Source organism: Rhineura floridana, chromosome 1 (genome assembly GCF_030035675.1).
Source record: "Rhineura floridana isolate rRhiFlo1 chromosome 1, rRhiFlo1.hap2, whole genome shotgun sequence".
Taxonomy (NCBI): domain Eukaryota; kingdom Metazoa; phylum Chordata; class Lepidosauria; order Squamata; family Rhineuridae; genus Rhineura; species Rhineura floridana.
The window spans coordinates 169,546,555-169,561,529 of record NC_084480.1 but is presented as its reverse complement, the minus strand read 5'-3'; the positions used below and the strand labels follow the sequence as shown (position 1 = coordinate 169,561,529).

General features: G+C 42.1%; 1 protein-coding gene across 4 annotated transcripts in view; it reads right to left on the bottom strand.

The window, feature by feature from the left end:
• Window positions 1-6,943: 6,943 nt before the first annotated feature.
• KIFAP3 (kinesin associated protein 3) overlaps window positions 6,944-14,975 on the bottom strand; it is a 203,551-nt gene continuing 195,519 nt past the window's right edge. For 3 of the 4 annotated variants that reach the window (XM_061585275.1, XM_061585291.1, XM_061585285.1), the window contains one exon: window positions 6,944-7,343. In XM_061585275.1, coding sequence (XP_061441259.1) covers window positions 7,266-7,343 — 78 coding nt within the window. In that variant the 3' untranslated portion in view covers window positions 6,944-7,265. The remainder of the gene's footprint in view (window positions 7,344-14,975) is intronic. The other variant, XR_009757971.1, reaches the window with a different exon arrangement.

Here is a 14,975-nt window from a genome sequence, read left to right as displayed (position 1 = left end):
CTCTCCTTGCCTCTGCTGCTGGTCCTCCTGGCGCTCTCCTTGCCTCTGCTGCTGGTCCTCCTGGCGCTCTCCTTGCCTCTGCTGCTGGTCCTCCTGGCGCTCTCCTTGCCTCTACTGCTGGTCCTCCTGGCATTCTCCTTGCCTCTGCTGCTGGTCCTCCTGGCGCTCTCCTTGCCTCTACTGCTGGTCCTCTTGGTGCTCTCCTTGCCTCTGCTGCTGGTCCTCCTGGTGCTCTCCTTGCCTCTACTGCTGGTCCACTTGGTGCTCTCCTTGCCTCTGCTGCTGGTCCTCCTGGCACTCTCCTTGCCTCTGCTGCTGGTCCTCCTGGTGCTCTCCTTGTCTCTGCTGCTGGTCCTCCTGGCGCTCTCCTTGTCTCTGCTGCTGGTCCTCCTGGCGCTCTCCTTGTCTCTGCTGCTGGTCCTCCTGGTGCTCTCCTTGCCTCTACTGCTGGTCCTCCTGGCGCTCTCCTTGCCTCTACTGCTGGTCCTCCTGGCGCTCTCCTTGTCTCTGCTGCTGGTCCTCCTGGCGGTCTCCTGGTCTCTGCTGCTGGTCCTCCTGGCGCTCTCCTTGTCTCTACTGCTGGTCCTCCTGGCGCTCTCCTTGTCTCTACTGCTGGTCCTCCTGGCGCTCTACTTGCCTCTGCTGCTGGTCCTCCTGGCGCTCTCCTTGCCTCTGCTGCTGGTCCTCCTGGCGCTCTCCTTGCCTCTGCTGCTGGTCCTCTTGGCGCTCTCGTTGCCTTTGCTGCTGGTCCTCCTGGCACTCTTGTTGCCTCTGCTGCTGGTCCTCTTGGCGCCTCTGCTGCTTGAACATCAATTTTATCTGTTCCAGGAGGGTTACTTTTTCTCCTTCCATTTTAACTCAGGCACACCAATGCTTCTTCCATGAAACTCAACCCCACTTCTAACACCAGTGTTATGTGCCACCCCAATCTCCAAGTGGTGAGAGATTTCCAGGGGTCCCTGCACTTGCCCAGGGTTTGGTTTCCTTGGAAAGAAGGTCAGTGGAATCTGTGGTGTCTTTATGAAATATGGTTACACATTCCAATCTGAGCTTAGGATGGAGGGGTTCAAGGCATCAGCAATCCAATAGATCTTGCATTTTTCTTTACAGGAGACACCCCAGAGTCATCGTGCAGAGAGCCAGTCTCTCCGCCTGCCTCCAGTCCCCAGCCCTTCCTTCCACTCAAGTCCAAGCTCAAGCCTCTCCTTGGCCTCAGGAAAGGGGGGCTCTCCTGAGGAGTTTCAACAACAATAGGATCTCCCTGGCTCATTCACCAGTTAATGGGCACTTGTTAGGCCTATTAACTCACCTGGCCACTCTATTAGACTAACAAAGGGAGATCTGGCCAGCAGAGCAGATTTCTCACGTCAAGGTGTAGGATTCCAAATCAGAGGCTGAAGGGGACTCCTAGAAATCATCTATCTCAACCCCAAACCCATAACAATACAATATATATATATATATATATTGTGTACACACACACACAGAGGGAGTGGTACTGATGGGACTACAGAGGTAAAAATTAACATAGAAGACATAAACAGTATCAGGCTCTACCCTCAGTCCCTCCCAAAGGCTCTCCGGAACAAGATTGTTTTCAGAAGTCTCCGGAAAACCATCAGGGAGCAGAGCGGGCTTCTTGGGGTAGGGTATTCCAAACCTTGGGGGCCACAGTTATTTTATTACATTCATGTTGTGCCTTTCCACGAATAAGCTCAAGGTAGTGTTCATGGTCCTCCCACCATTTATCTTCCTAGCAACCACAAAGTTTTACTTTATCTTTGAATCCTCCTCCTTTGCTCCCTCATGTCATATCACTTTTCCTTATACAGCATTCTGAAAATCAGTCCCTTCCTTCTCATTTCTTTAGCTGAAACTCAAATTTGTATTCCAGTCATCTCGGTCTCAACTACTTATCTCTGGCTTTTCATTGTCACACCTCGTCTCACTTCTGTCCGGAACTCTGTCACCAAAATCATACACTCAGTGGAGGCTAGCCCACTAGGGCTACTGGGGCACAGCCCTCCCAATCAGAATGTCAAACAATGTTTAAAAAACCCCTCCCCCCAACCCCCCCTCAAACCTGCATACTCCTGTCTTACATGCAATTGTATTATTCAGCCACAAGAGTAGCTGTATACTATAGGCAGCATGGATTTTTGCATTTCTCCATGTTAAATTGAAAATACCCCTCATGACATTCTACAGCTTCCCATAAGCTCATTTCAAAACAAAATCTTACAAAACTTTTCCTGGATTCAGAAACACTTGCTTAACAACCCTCTAAGTTTTCATGGTGGTAAACAAAACACGCAGAAGGAATCATCAGTTTAAAATCCAAAACAAGAGGGGGAAAATCCGGACCCTTCTTGGACTTTTTTCTGTCAGTGGTCTCATAATTTGTTGAAATTAATTAAAAATCAGCTGTGTTCACAAAGTGCCTGTAATTCTGTTACTGACCTTGCCCAATACTCTGACCTTCATCTTCCGCAGTTTAAAAGTTAAAAAAAAAATGCATGGCTAGTTTTTAATTTTAAGAAAATTAACATTGGAGTCAATGATAAGCACAGGCATGCTCAGTAAGAACCAACTGTCAGTGTTCTAAAAACCTAGCAGCTGTTTGGCTTGGCTAATTGGGAGACTCTTAGTCTCCTGACAGAGTTCCAACGGCCAGAGTGGTTTAGCAGTCAGCCCTTCCCAGAGAATTGTTTAAAGTGGAATAAATGTCTGATGTGGTTGTGGCCTGGATCAGCTTTCGTTTAAATTTGGGTGGGAGACTACATGTCTGCTGTAGAATGAAAAGGTGAGGAAAACCCTGAAAAATAATGATACTGTTTAGCATGTTTTCATTTTGGAAAGGGGCTTTCTCTCTGCCAGTGGCCATCCACCCAATCTCCTTCCCTCCCTTCCCCTATCCCTACCCCTTCCTCCCTACCTGTACCCTTCCTCCCCCGCCCTCCACCAGCTTCACATATCCTAAGCATTATTGCACAGGGGTAAATCCCATTTAACTCAATAAGCATACAAATGATCAAACCTGCCCTCCCCCTCCCTCCTATCCCCTTCTCTTTCCTTCCTCCTCTCTCCACTCCAGCCCTCTCTCCCTCCCCCTCATATTCTGCCCCCATGGTCAGTTTCACTTTTCCTAAGCATGATTGCGCGGGAGTAAATCTCATTGAACTGAATAAGCATGCAAATGATCAAAGCTGCCCCCTTCTCCTCCTCCCTTCTATCACCTCCCTCCTGCCCCTCCCCTCCCCATCCCTTCCTCTCCCTCCCATTCCCCTTCCGCCATGGTCAGTTTCACCTTTCCTAAGCATGACTGCATGGGAGTAAATCTCATTCAACTCAATAAGCATGCAAATGATCAATCCATTAACTGGCATAGGATTCCATTTCTTACCTCCTGAGTTAAAAAGCAGAGAAATTCACTAATAGGCCAAAAAAAAAAAAAACCTTGTGGTTTAAGAATGTACCTATAGCCAACAGATATGTCTATCAAACTTTAAAAAGCAGGGAAATTTGGCAGCTATAGTGAATGCACCAGAGGAGCAGGAGACCTGATCTCCTCTCTGAGATATTGTACTGCCCTACAAATTTGTGGAAAAATGGAAACACAATTTGGATTGGTCTTTCACAGTCCAATGCACTTCCTGTGTAGCTTGGAAGAATTTAATAGCATGTGCCTCTGAGCATATGGGGAGTGGTGGCAAAACCTGTAACCAGGACTGCATTTCCAAAGATTGAGAATTACATTTTTTTATGTTAGTGTTCTTCTTTCTTTGCTTCTTTCCCATGTTACTACTGTATATGTTACCAAATTCTTCCAAGCTACACAGGAAGTAGATTGGACAATGAAAGATCAACCCAAACTGTGTTTGCATTTTTACAAATTTGTAGGGCAGTACAGTATCTCAGAGATTCAGTACAATATCTCAAGGAGTCTCCTGTTTCCCTGGTGCATTTACTATTCTCCCTCCCCCCTCCCCAACTTTTAAAGATACAGAAGACCTTAAACTGCAAGGATTTTGTTTGCCTATTAGTGAATTTTTTCTTGAACTTATTCTCTGGCCAATTTCCTCTCTGCACCACCCAGCCAATCTTCATCCAAAGGTGTAGCTATGGCAAAGAGGTCCCTCCTTGGACTGCCTGCTTGTCTGCCTACTAGGTAGTCTCCTACTTCATCTGGTATTATGAGGTTTATCCAGCACAGCCAGTATAGCAGATTAGGGAGGAGTCAGGCCTGCTTCAATAACAGTTCCATGTGGTAACCCAAAGGTTCATAGGGTTTTTGTGGTAAGAGGTATTCAGAGGTGGTTTACCATTGCCTTCCTCTGAGTTTGGATGCATCTTAGTCTAGTGTCCCAGCTTTGACCACTCCGCCTTGGGTGCCCCTGCTAGGAGTCTAGCCTCCCGGTTTAGACTCCTGACGGCATTGCTCTCAGCTTCTTCAACACTCTCAAACCCCCTCACCATGTTAAGGTGTGCATCCTAGAGGAGGGGAATAAGACTTGGTGAAGCGAAAAACCCAGACCTCCCACTGTGGTAGAGTAATTTCTTTCCATGCTCAAGAAATATCTCCCCTAAGTCCTTTTATTACATTGAATGGAGAGCTATTTGTTTAAATGGCTTTAAACCTGTCTGTTTGTACTGCTTGTTGATAAAATGCTGAAGCAAATGCCAACCTTATTTGAGCTGAGGGGCTTTACACATACACAGGCCACCTCCTTGGCTGTTTGGCTCTCACTTCTGTGGCTCACAGTTCAGACCACTTGCACAGCTATTAACAGACTTCCCAATGTGCTGTAATGGTGGGTCAAGATTTGAAACACAAATCCCGCAGAAAGTAACTATGGAAATAAACGTTCCGCAATGGCAGCAAGATTGGTTTAATCTGAGCTTGGATCTAGTCCATAATATATGAAGTAAGAGGCTTTATGGATTTCTGTAGTGTTTTTGCACTATATTGAAATATCCCTGTTCAGGCTAACTTTCTCCAGATTCTGATGGTGGTGCTATTTATTGACTTTCAGATTAGCCCCTGCTACATAGGATGCATCCGTCACCTGGGTTAATGTCTGAATCATAGAATAGTAGAGTTGGAAGGGGCCTACAAGACCATCAAGTCCAACCCCCTGCTCAATGCAGGAATCCAAATCAAAGGATTCCCGTCATATGGCTGTCCAGCTGCCTCTTGAATGCCTCCAGTGTCGGACAGTCCACTACCTCTCCAGGTAATTGGTTCCATTGCCATATGGCTCTAGCAAATTATGACAACTCTGACAGAAAAAAGTCCAAAAGGGGTCTGGTTTTACAATTTGAACTCTCGATTCTCTTTGACTGTGTTGTGTATTGCCATGAAAATGTAGAGTGTTGTTAAGCAAGCATTTCTGAGTTCGGGACTTAAGTTTTGTAAGGTTTTGTTTTGAAATGAGCTTATAGGAAGCATCAGAATGGCATGGGGGTATTTTCAATTTAACATTGCGGAATGTGAAAAATCTATGCTGGCTTTATAATACAGTTCACTCACATCTCCTCTTACCTTTTCCCTAAACTAAAAAGCCCTAAATGCTCTGTAACCCAGGGGTCACCAGTCTTTTGGACCAGAGGGCACAGTTCAAGTTCTCAGAGTGCTGGAGGCACCAGTCACAAAATGGCTGCCATGGGGGGAGCTGGCATAACACAAAATTAAAAAGTAGTCATGGTAAAGCTTTTCCCATAATTGTATTTCCATACCAGAAAAGGCCAGACCTGTTTAATTTCTGCCTGCCATACAGCTGTTAAAGGAATAAGAACCCTCTTTTTCCCCAATGCCAACCCTAAACCAAGGCTTAAGCCTCTGCAAAGCTTTCACATTTGCCTTTGTGGGGAGAGGAATTCTTTAACATTCATGCACACTTATGTAGTAGTATTTATGGTAGTCACTGACCATAACAAGAAAGACTTAATATGTAGTAGTATTTGCAGAAAATAATTTCTAGGCACTACCTGATCTCAGGCAAACCCATCATAGGAAAGATGCATCCTGGTTTCAGTGAGAAAAAAAGAAGGGCAAACTATGTAGGTTCTAAGGACTAGAAAAAAGACAGAAGCAGGAAAGATGCAGGGAAAACAGGAGCTCTATTGCCTGGTGTCTGAACAACTTGCTTATCAATCACATCTCTGACTTCACTCATTGGCTAATAACACTGACAGGCAGGAGCAGCCAGATTTGCTCATTTCACATAAATTACTTAGAAGGGTACTTGCTCATTTTGCTCCATAACTTACTTTGTAGGAGATGTGAATAAACCTTCATTAAAAAAAAAAAAACAAGCTTGGAGTCTTGTGCTACCTGCTGAGGGCACCACTGAAAGTCTTTGTGGGTGCCATAATGCCTGGTTGGTGACCTTTTCCTCATAGGGGAGTTGCTCCATCCCCTTAATCATTCTCTCAGGATGAAAATATATAATGCAGTTGTGTCATTATGGGTTGAAATTGGATTAGAGATGCTGGAGAATTACTTTTGTTGATATTTTAAATGTCTCTTTTACTTTATTTAGTTCATATTGATAAATACAGTAATCATTTATGTTCCTCACAATCTCCAATGGCAGCAATATTATTTATTTTAACAGGAAAGGACAGGATGTACCTTGGATTTCTCTTGAAATTTGCAAGCAGCATTAGAAATTTCAATTATTGATAAAGTCAGATGTATTTACACATCTGTATAACAACTATGCAAGGACAGTGTATCATCACTTCCAGCAGGTGTGTTAAGTGCATGTCCTTGTTTGGAAGAAGCTCACGGAAAAAGGCCAATTATGGATTTGAGGGTGTTATTCAGTGTTCTTCAAGGGCATTTTAAAAAAGATAATCAATTACATTTTCACAAGATATTTAAATTATTGCTCAGAAACAATGTAGTAGTCTTAGTTTAAAAAATCACAGAGCCTGGGCATTAAGTACCATGGACTACAGGATCTATTTTAATAGTAATTACACTATACATAACAGTTTGAGTTTCCAGTCAATAAATTCCAACATATGACAAAAAGTGTACAAAAGGAAACTAATGGCCGGGGGGGGGGAATCATACAGTGACTAACATTTCTTTGGAGCAACACATACCAAACAAAATGTACCACACAGACACAACATAATCATGCACTACTGAGACAGAGAAAAGGTCTTAATTCAACTACAGTTGTTCAAGAATACAGGAAGATAAAGTTTAATGAAGCAGATTGGTTTATCGGGCTCCAAAGCTGTAGTAGTAAGGTTCATCTGGTCGATACCCATAAGCAGTGGTGGGGCGGCTTGGGATACCCATGGACTGGCCAAATCCATCCATAGCAACACTATATAGAAAAGAAAAACAGTTGTGTTCACACTTGTAATATAGACATTGGACATCAACCAGTACAAGCTGCAGAGTTTTTCAGAATGCAAATATCTATATTAAAATGTATATATTTAATACCAAGCATATGACTGAAGTCTCCGCCCAGTTTTAAGAGCCAGTTCTCATGTTCAAATCAGACACCTCTTCTGCAAGTTACTGCTTGTTTGAAGCTACTGTGTGTGACTAGTGTAACAGGGAAGCAATAACCAACACAGGGGTAGCCAGTGTGGTGCACTCCAGATGATGTTGGACTCCAACTCCCATCAGCCCCAGCTAGCATTACCAATGATTAGGGATTATGGCAGTTGGAGCCCAGCCACATCTGGAGGGCACAATGTTGGTTACTACAGAACTGTCAGAAGCTTGGCCTTTCCCTTCTATGGGCTGAAAAATTGCAGACTGCTTTTTCCCCTAGCTGACAGAAAAGGAGCCATAATCTTCATGTTTATGTTCAAGAAAAGCTCTGCTATGCCTATTCCATTTTAGGCCTAAGCATTCTGTTCTGACAGTGACCAACCAGATGCCTATGGGAAGCCTGCAACTAAACTGCTCATTCATGTAGACCACTCAGGTGAGCAGTTATTTGCTAGCTTCTTGAACATGGGAACAAACTGTAGGTCTCTTTCTCTCACGCACACATATACACACACATGATTAAAGTGGAAAGGACAGAGATTAATAAAAAGAGAAAAGCAAGCATGAACAGATGGAAGAGTGCATATAGTGTACAAACTCAGTGCCAGGTACAGTCAAAATATTTCACTTCTAACAACCAATCAGTATATTACAGGCAGAAAATGTATGATCACCTTGGAATACTCTCACACAACGGAGATGGAATAGGAAAGCTTCTACAAGCTCAACTACTTAGAAACAAATTTGCATAGAATTGTGACTTTATGGAGAAAATTCCATAAAAGTTAGGATATTCATCATTCATTGTCCTAAAGAATTCTCGCTGCTTGGACTAACAGAACAAATAGTCCATGGGTACTTTCACTGAAGTTTTTGGACAGGTTTAGTTGATGTTTCTAAATTTAAGCCTTGGAAACTATCATGAACAAATATGAGGTTTAACAACTAGAAGGCAGGAGCAGTGAGGTTATACATGCACATGTTCTGTATGTAGACAAGCAGCCGAAAGCCAACTCATCTGCTGCTCAGGAAGTTTTTACATATAACTGAAACCTAACTGAAAGGTGCAAACTGCTTAAAAAGACTACACCTGATCCCTGATACCCAATGAAAATATGATGGGATCTATTCATGAATATTTCTAGATGTACAAATCTCCATATACATAAATCTTTTACAAGCAATGTGCAGGTATCAGCCACAACCTATTTTCCCATTATACTACAGTGCTATGCAGATTTAGGGAAGTGTCTACAGAAGTGTATGCTCTTGAAGCTGTGAGGCACTAGCAGACATAGTAAGATAAATGGAGGAAAGTTGGAAAGGGAAAAAGAAAAGCAGGGAAATCACTTACACAGAGCAAAGCAAAGAAATGAAAAAGGGGAGTAAGGATAAACTCAAACCCAAAGCAACTTAGTGGCATGAGGTAGGAGCATCATCCTCAGTCTACTTTGTAACCTTGCTTGGCATCTCATAATTGAATGGGGTCTTATGTTCAAACCAGGCAGAAGCATACAGGGGTGAGAGGTCTACTGCTTTTCAAGTGCCTTCCACAGCAAGGTCAATCAGGGAAACATGGATAGATGATAGTCATCTTTGCTTTATGAATTTGCTGTACCTGTTTTGGTAGCCCATCTAGGTAAGTCTGTACTTGGAATCATAAGCTACATGACATTCTAACTTGTACTGTTCACCTGGCGTTACTTCAGGTTAAGGACACTTGCAAAGGCTACTTTAAACAGAAAATGTTGCTATATACGAAGTCAAATCATTAGTTCATGATTGGCAAAAACTTTCTAAGGTCTAAGCATGTCTTTCTCAGTACTGCTAAGAGAATCTGGGTGTTTACTGTGGGACTGGTGCTTCTCATGCATGCGCATTTTTGCAGTATCCACATGTTATTATCAAAGTGCCAGTCTGTATTTGCCCTCATTTAATCTGGATTTGCCCTTTCCAGGGGAAATCCACTTAAACAACAACTCCTCTGTTGTCAATGACTTGTTTATGGTATCTTAACAACCTGTTTGCAAATTAAGCCTCTACCTGCTGGAAACATCCTGTGTGGACTGAACAGATGCTTCCCTGCTGGCAGAACTTCTTTGCCCAGTTTCATGCATTTCTTTGCTAGGTGCAAGGGGGCATAGGAGCAGGCTATTTAGAAGTCTTGGTAAGCCAGTAGATGGCACTCTCTCCTCATCCCTGGAAATCACTAGCTGCTTCCAGCCATTTTCAATTTACTTCAACTTATTCAAAACTACTCCTGAACATATTTTTAATTAGGTAAGGGAGGGGAATCATGGTTTCAATTACATTTTGATGAAATCAAGCCCTTTAGTTCAATAAACATGTAAGAGCTTGAAACATTTTGGTTATTTCCAAATGGTTTATGTATGTGATGGCTCTTCTATGACAACCAACATATTAAAATATTCAGATCACTGGGCACACTGTGAATTTAGCCTAATTTACATTACATTAGTGGCATAGCTGCTGCTCCACTATGGTTAAGTCCCACATTGCAGTGGCAGTATCTAAAGTTTTAATAATTATTATTTATATTTTTAATGCTTGCATTCAAAGAGAGAAAAAAACCATAAAAATAAAATTATACGAAGAGAAGGAAAAGAATGGAAATTACATAGTAGTAGTCTATTATATTAATGTAAAAGAATTATAAGGAGACGCATCATCTACAACTTTATCATTCCAAAATTCATAGAATCATTGAATCGTACATTTGGAAGGGGCCTATAAGGCCATCAAGTCAACCCCCCTGCTCAATGAAGGAATCCAACTTAAAGCATATCTGACAGGTGGCTGTCCAGCTGCCTCTTTAAGGCCTCCAGTGTAGGGAGCTCATCACTTTCTTAGGTAATTGGTCCCATTGATGTACCACTCTAACAGTTAAGAAGTTTTTCCTAATGTGATGTTCAGCCAAAGTTTGGCTTTCTGTAAGTTGAGCCCATCTGTGTCCTGCACTCTGGGATGGTTGAGAAGAGATCTTGGCCCTCCTCGGTGTGACAACCTTTCAAGTACTTGAAGAGTGCTATCATATATCCCCTCAATCTTCTCTTTTCAAGACTAAGCATGCCCAATTATTTCAGTCTCTCCTCATAGGGTTGTTTCCAATCCCCTGATCAACATTGTTGTCCTCTTCTGAACCTAATTTGTCTGGAATAAAAGCCCATCTCTCAAAGAATTTATCTTGCTAGTGTAGTTTATAGTTTTTCTTTTATATGTCAACTTTGTCATCAGTGCTATCTCTTGTATTGTTCTCAGCCATTCCATGTTAGTTGGCAGATTTTTGTTTTTCCATTGCTCAGTTATACAAAGTTTTGTAACAATCAAGAGGCTTGCCACCAGTTGAAGATGAACGTTTCTGACTTCTGATCAGTACACAGAGGACTGTTTTTGGATTCTTCGGTAGTACATACCCTGTTATTTCCTATGACATGTTCAATATTATCGTAGAAAATGGTTTTATTTTTGTGCAGCACCAAAAAATATGCATATATTCTTTTTGCTCTTACGTCTCCCCGCAGAACTAGATGGTATAGTTTGTTCAGCTAATATGGAGAAAGTTACCACTGATATACTGATTTTTAAAAAATCTTTCACATTAGCATTTATTGATGGAACATTTTTAAACAGCTATTACCACTTTGTGACAAAGTTAAATTAAATTTCTCTGTCCCATCCCTATTTTCTCTTATATGTTGGCTGCAATTGTTCCCTTTTCAACTGAGATAAAATTAAATATATTTTTGTAATTGCTTTCTTTTTAACAGCTTATAATAAAAGATTGTCAAATGGGATATTGCATATTTGTCATTAGTTGTTCCACTACGTCTTAACTGAAAAAAATGGTGGCCGTGTTTGATTCAATCCTATTACAATTTATTCATAGGAAATAATAAATCCTTGTTTAAACCATTTGCCAAAATACAGCAAATTTTTCCAATCTGCTTGATCATGCTTGATTTCTTATAAATTCATTGGTTAAGACTAAAGTTAAAAAGAGATAAGCCTGGGACCAATTGTTGCGAACAGTTACTCCAAATTCTAAATACTGCTTTTGTAGGCAGGAGAAGTGTAGTGTCATATAATTTTGGGGGGGTGTTAAACAAGAGTAGCTCCCATAATTCTTTCTTTTATAATTCCTGTTCAGCCTTTAATAGTATATTATTGCTGTCTCAAAACCAATTAACAATAGATTTCAGTTATATAGCTTGATAGTATCATATCCTATTAGGTATACCTAGCCCTCCATTGCTCACCTTTTCATATGAATTTTCATTACCCATTCTATTTGGTTTATTTGACATAGAAATTTCAGTTGTAGCTGAGAGCAATGCTGCATCAGACCAAGATGCATCCAGACTCAGAGGAAGTCTTCCCATGAAAACCCTATGAATAGACTATCCAAAATGCAACATGAGATAGTGCTGGAAGATGAAACCCCCAGGTCAGATGGCACACAGTGAGCTATTGGGGAAGAACAATGGACAAGTACAAGTAGTGCTGTGACTAATGACGCACCTGGGTCAAAGCCCAGAGGATGATGTGCACAGATGCGAAAGGAGAGTCCGGAGTTGTAGGAAGTATACAATAGAAACATGGGATTTATTTATTTATTGCATTTATATACTGCCTCATAGCTGGAGCTCTCTGGGCGGTTTACAACAATTAGAATCACAGAATCATAGAGTCGGAAGGGACCTTGTAGGCCATCGAGTCCAACCCCCTGCTCACAGCAGGAAATCCACAGCTAGAGCATCTCCCGCAGATAGCTGTCCAGCCTCTGCTTGAAGACATCCAGCGAAGGGGATGCCACCACCTCCCTAGGCAGTCCGTTCCATTGCCGAACTGCCCTTACTGTCAAGAAGTTCCTTCTAATGTCCAATCTGAATCTATGCTCCTGCAACTTAAAACCATTAGACCTAGTCCTACCCTCTGGGGCAGCAGAGAACAAATATGTACCCTCCTCTATGTGACAGCCCTTCAGGTACTTAAAGAGTGCAATCATGTCGCCCCTCAGCCTTCTCTTCACCAGACTGAACATGCCAAGTTCCTTCAACCTTTCCTCATAAGACTTGTTCTCCATACCGGCTATCATCCTCGTCGCCCTCTTCTGAACCCGCTCTAACTTGTCTATATCTTTCTTAAAATGAGGCGCCCAGAACTGAACGCAGTATTCCAGATGAGGCCTGACCAATGCAGAATATAGTGGGACTATTACTTCCCTCGACCTGGAAACTATAGCTCTGTTTATGCAGCCCAAAACTGTGTTTGCCTTTTTTGCCGCAGCATCACACTGCTGGGTCATGTTCAACTTGCGATCCACTACAATTCCAAGGTCCTTCTCACACGCACTACTGCTAAGCCGGGTATTTCCCATCCTGTACCCGTGCATTTTGTTTTTGTGGCCTAAATGCAGAATCCTGTATTTGTCTTTATTGAATGTCATTTTATTAATTTCAGCCCAATTTTCTATTCTATCCAGGTCCCTTTGGATTTTATTCCTGTCTTCCATTGTATTAGCTATCCCTCCCAGTTTCGTATCATCCACAAACTTCATAAGGCTTCCGTCCACCCCATCATCTAAGTCATTGATAAAAATGTTGAAGAGTATCGGCCCCAGGACAGAACCCTGTGGCACTCCACTCGAGACCTCCTTCCAGTCCGAAGCAGAGCCACCGACGACCACTCTGTGAGTACGGTTTTCCAACCAGTTGTGAATCCACCTGACAGTATTTCCATGTAGTCCGCATTTGACTAGTTTGCTAATCAAAAGGTCGTGGGGGACTTTGTCAAACGCCTTGCTGAAATCTAGATAGATGACATCTACAGCATTTCCACCATCTAGTAAGCTAGTGACCCGATCAAAAAAAGAGATGAGATTAGTTTGACAGGATTTTTTCTTGACAAACCCATGCTGGCTCCTTCTAATCACAGCATTGTCATCTAGATAGTTGCCAATGGCTCTTTTATTATCCGTTCTAATATCTTACCCGATATTGAAGTCAGACTGACTGGCCTGTAATTCCCCGGATCTTCTTTTTTACCCTTTTTAAAGAGCCGGACAACGTTTGCTCGTCTCCAATCCTCCGGCACCTCTCCCGTTCTCCAGGATTTCTCAAAGATGATGGCAAGAGGTTCCGAGAGTACATCCGCAAGTTCCTTCAATACTCTGGGATGCAGTTCATCAGGCCCTGGAGATTTGAACTCATTTAGGTTAACTAGGTATTTCCTGACTATCTCCTTATCAATCTCGAACTGCAGTCCCGACCCCTTACTGAGATTGCTACCGATGCAAGGTTGCACACTCTTCCCTTTTTGGGAGAAAACGGAGGCAAAATAGGCGTTGAGCAGTTCTGCTTTTTCCTCGTTATCTGTCAACATTTTCCCATCTTCATTGAGCAGCAGTCCCACCGTTTCCATGGTCTTTCTCTTGCTTCGAACATATCTGAAAAACCCCTTTTTGTTGTTCCTCACTTCCCTCGCCAGCCTCAGCTCATTCTGGGTTTTAGCTTTCCTTACGCTATTCCTGCAAGCCCGAGCCGCTCGTCGGTACTCTTCCTTGGTGATGCGTCCTTCCTTCCATTCTTTATACATGCTCTTTTTTACTTTTACCTCCTCCACCAGTCTTCCGTGTAGCCACATTGGCTTTTTCCGATGTCTTCCATTTTTCTTCCTCTTTGGAATTGTTTGCGATTGCGCATTTTGTAATACGTTCTTCATGAACTCCCACGCTTCTTGGGCTCCTTTTTTCTTTAGTCTATCTAGCCACGGGATCCTACCCATCATTTCCCTGAGCTTGCTAAAATTGGCTTTCCTGAAATCCAAGGTCCATGTTTGACTATATTCTTCTTTGGCTTTCCCCAGAATCCCGAATTCCAGCATTACGTGGTCACTTTCCCCCAAGGTACCGACCGCTTTAATTCCCGTGACCAATTCGTCCGTGTTAGTTAAAAACATTAAAAACAAGTATTTTACTGATATTAAACAATGGGAAACACCGTACGAGTTCAATGCAAATTATTTCCCCATTTTATTTATAGTTTTTTTCAAAATTGGGGTTTCAAGAAACAATACTTGCAAAAAAGAGAGGGAGGGAAAATATTATTTTATAATTTTTTTATAATTAGAAATATTTCATTTGAGTACAAATTCATTTAGGGTAGATATTAAATATTATTTTCTATTTTTAATTCAATCAGGAAGTGTTAATTTCAAAAACAGTGTTGTGTCCAAAATGAAGATGTGTTGTGAAAGAGTTGTTTCTATTTCATTCCAAACAACAGATAATACTTAAAAGTGGGTTTTCATCCAATGATAAGTAAAACTTTGTTCATTAGAGAATGAATATACTCAGTCCAATGCTAGTTCAAGTTTCAAATCACAAGAGTCAATTGATTAGAAGGCATTCACACAGCAATATCTCTTTCTAATC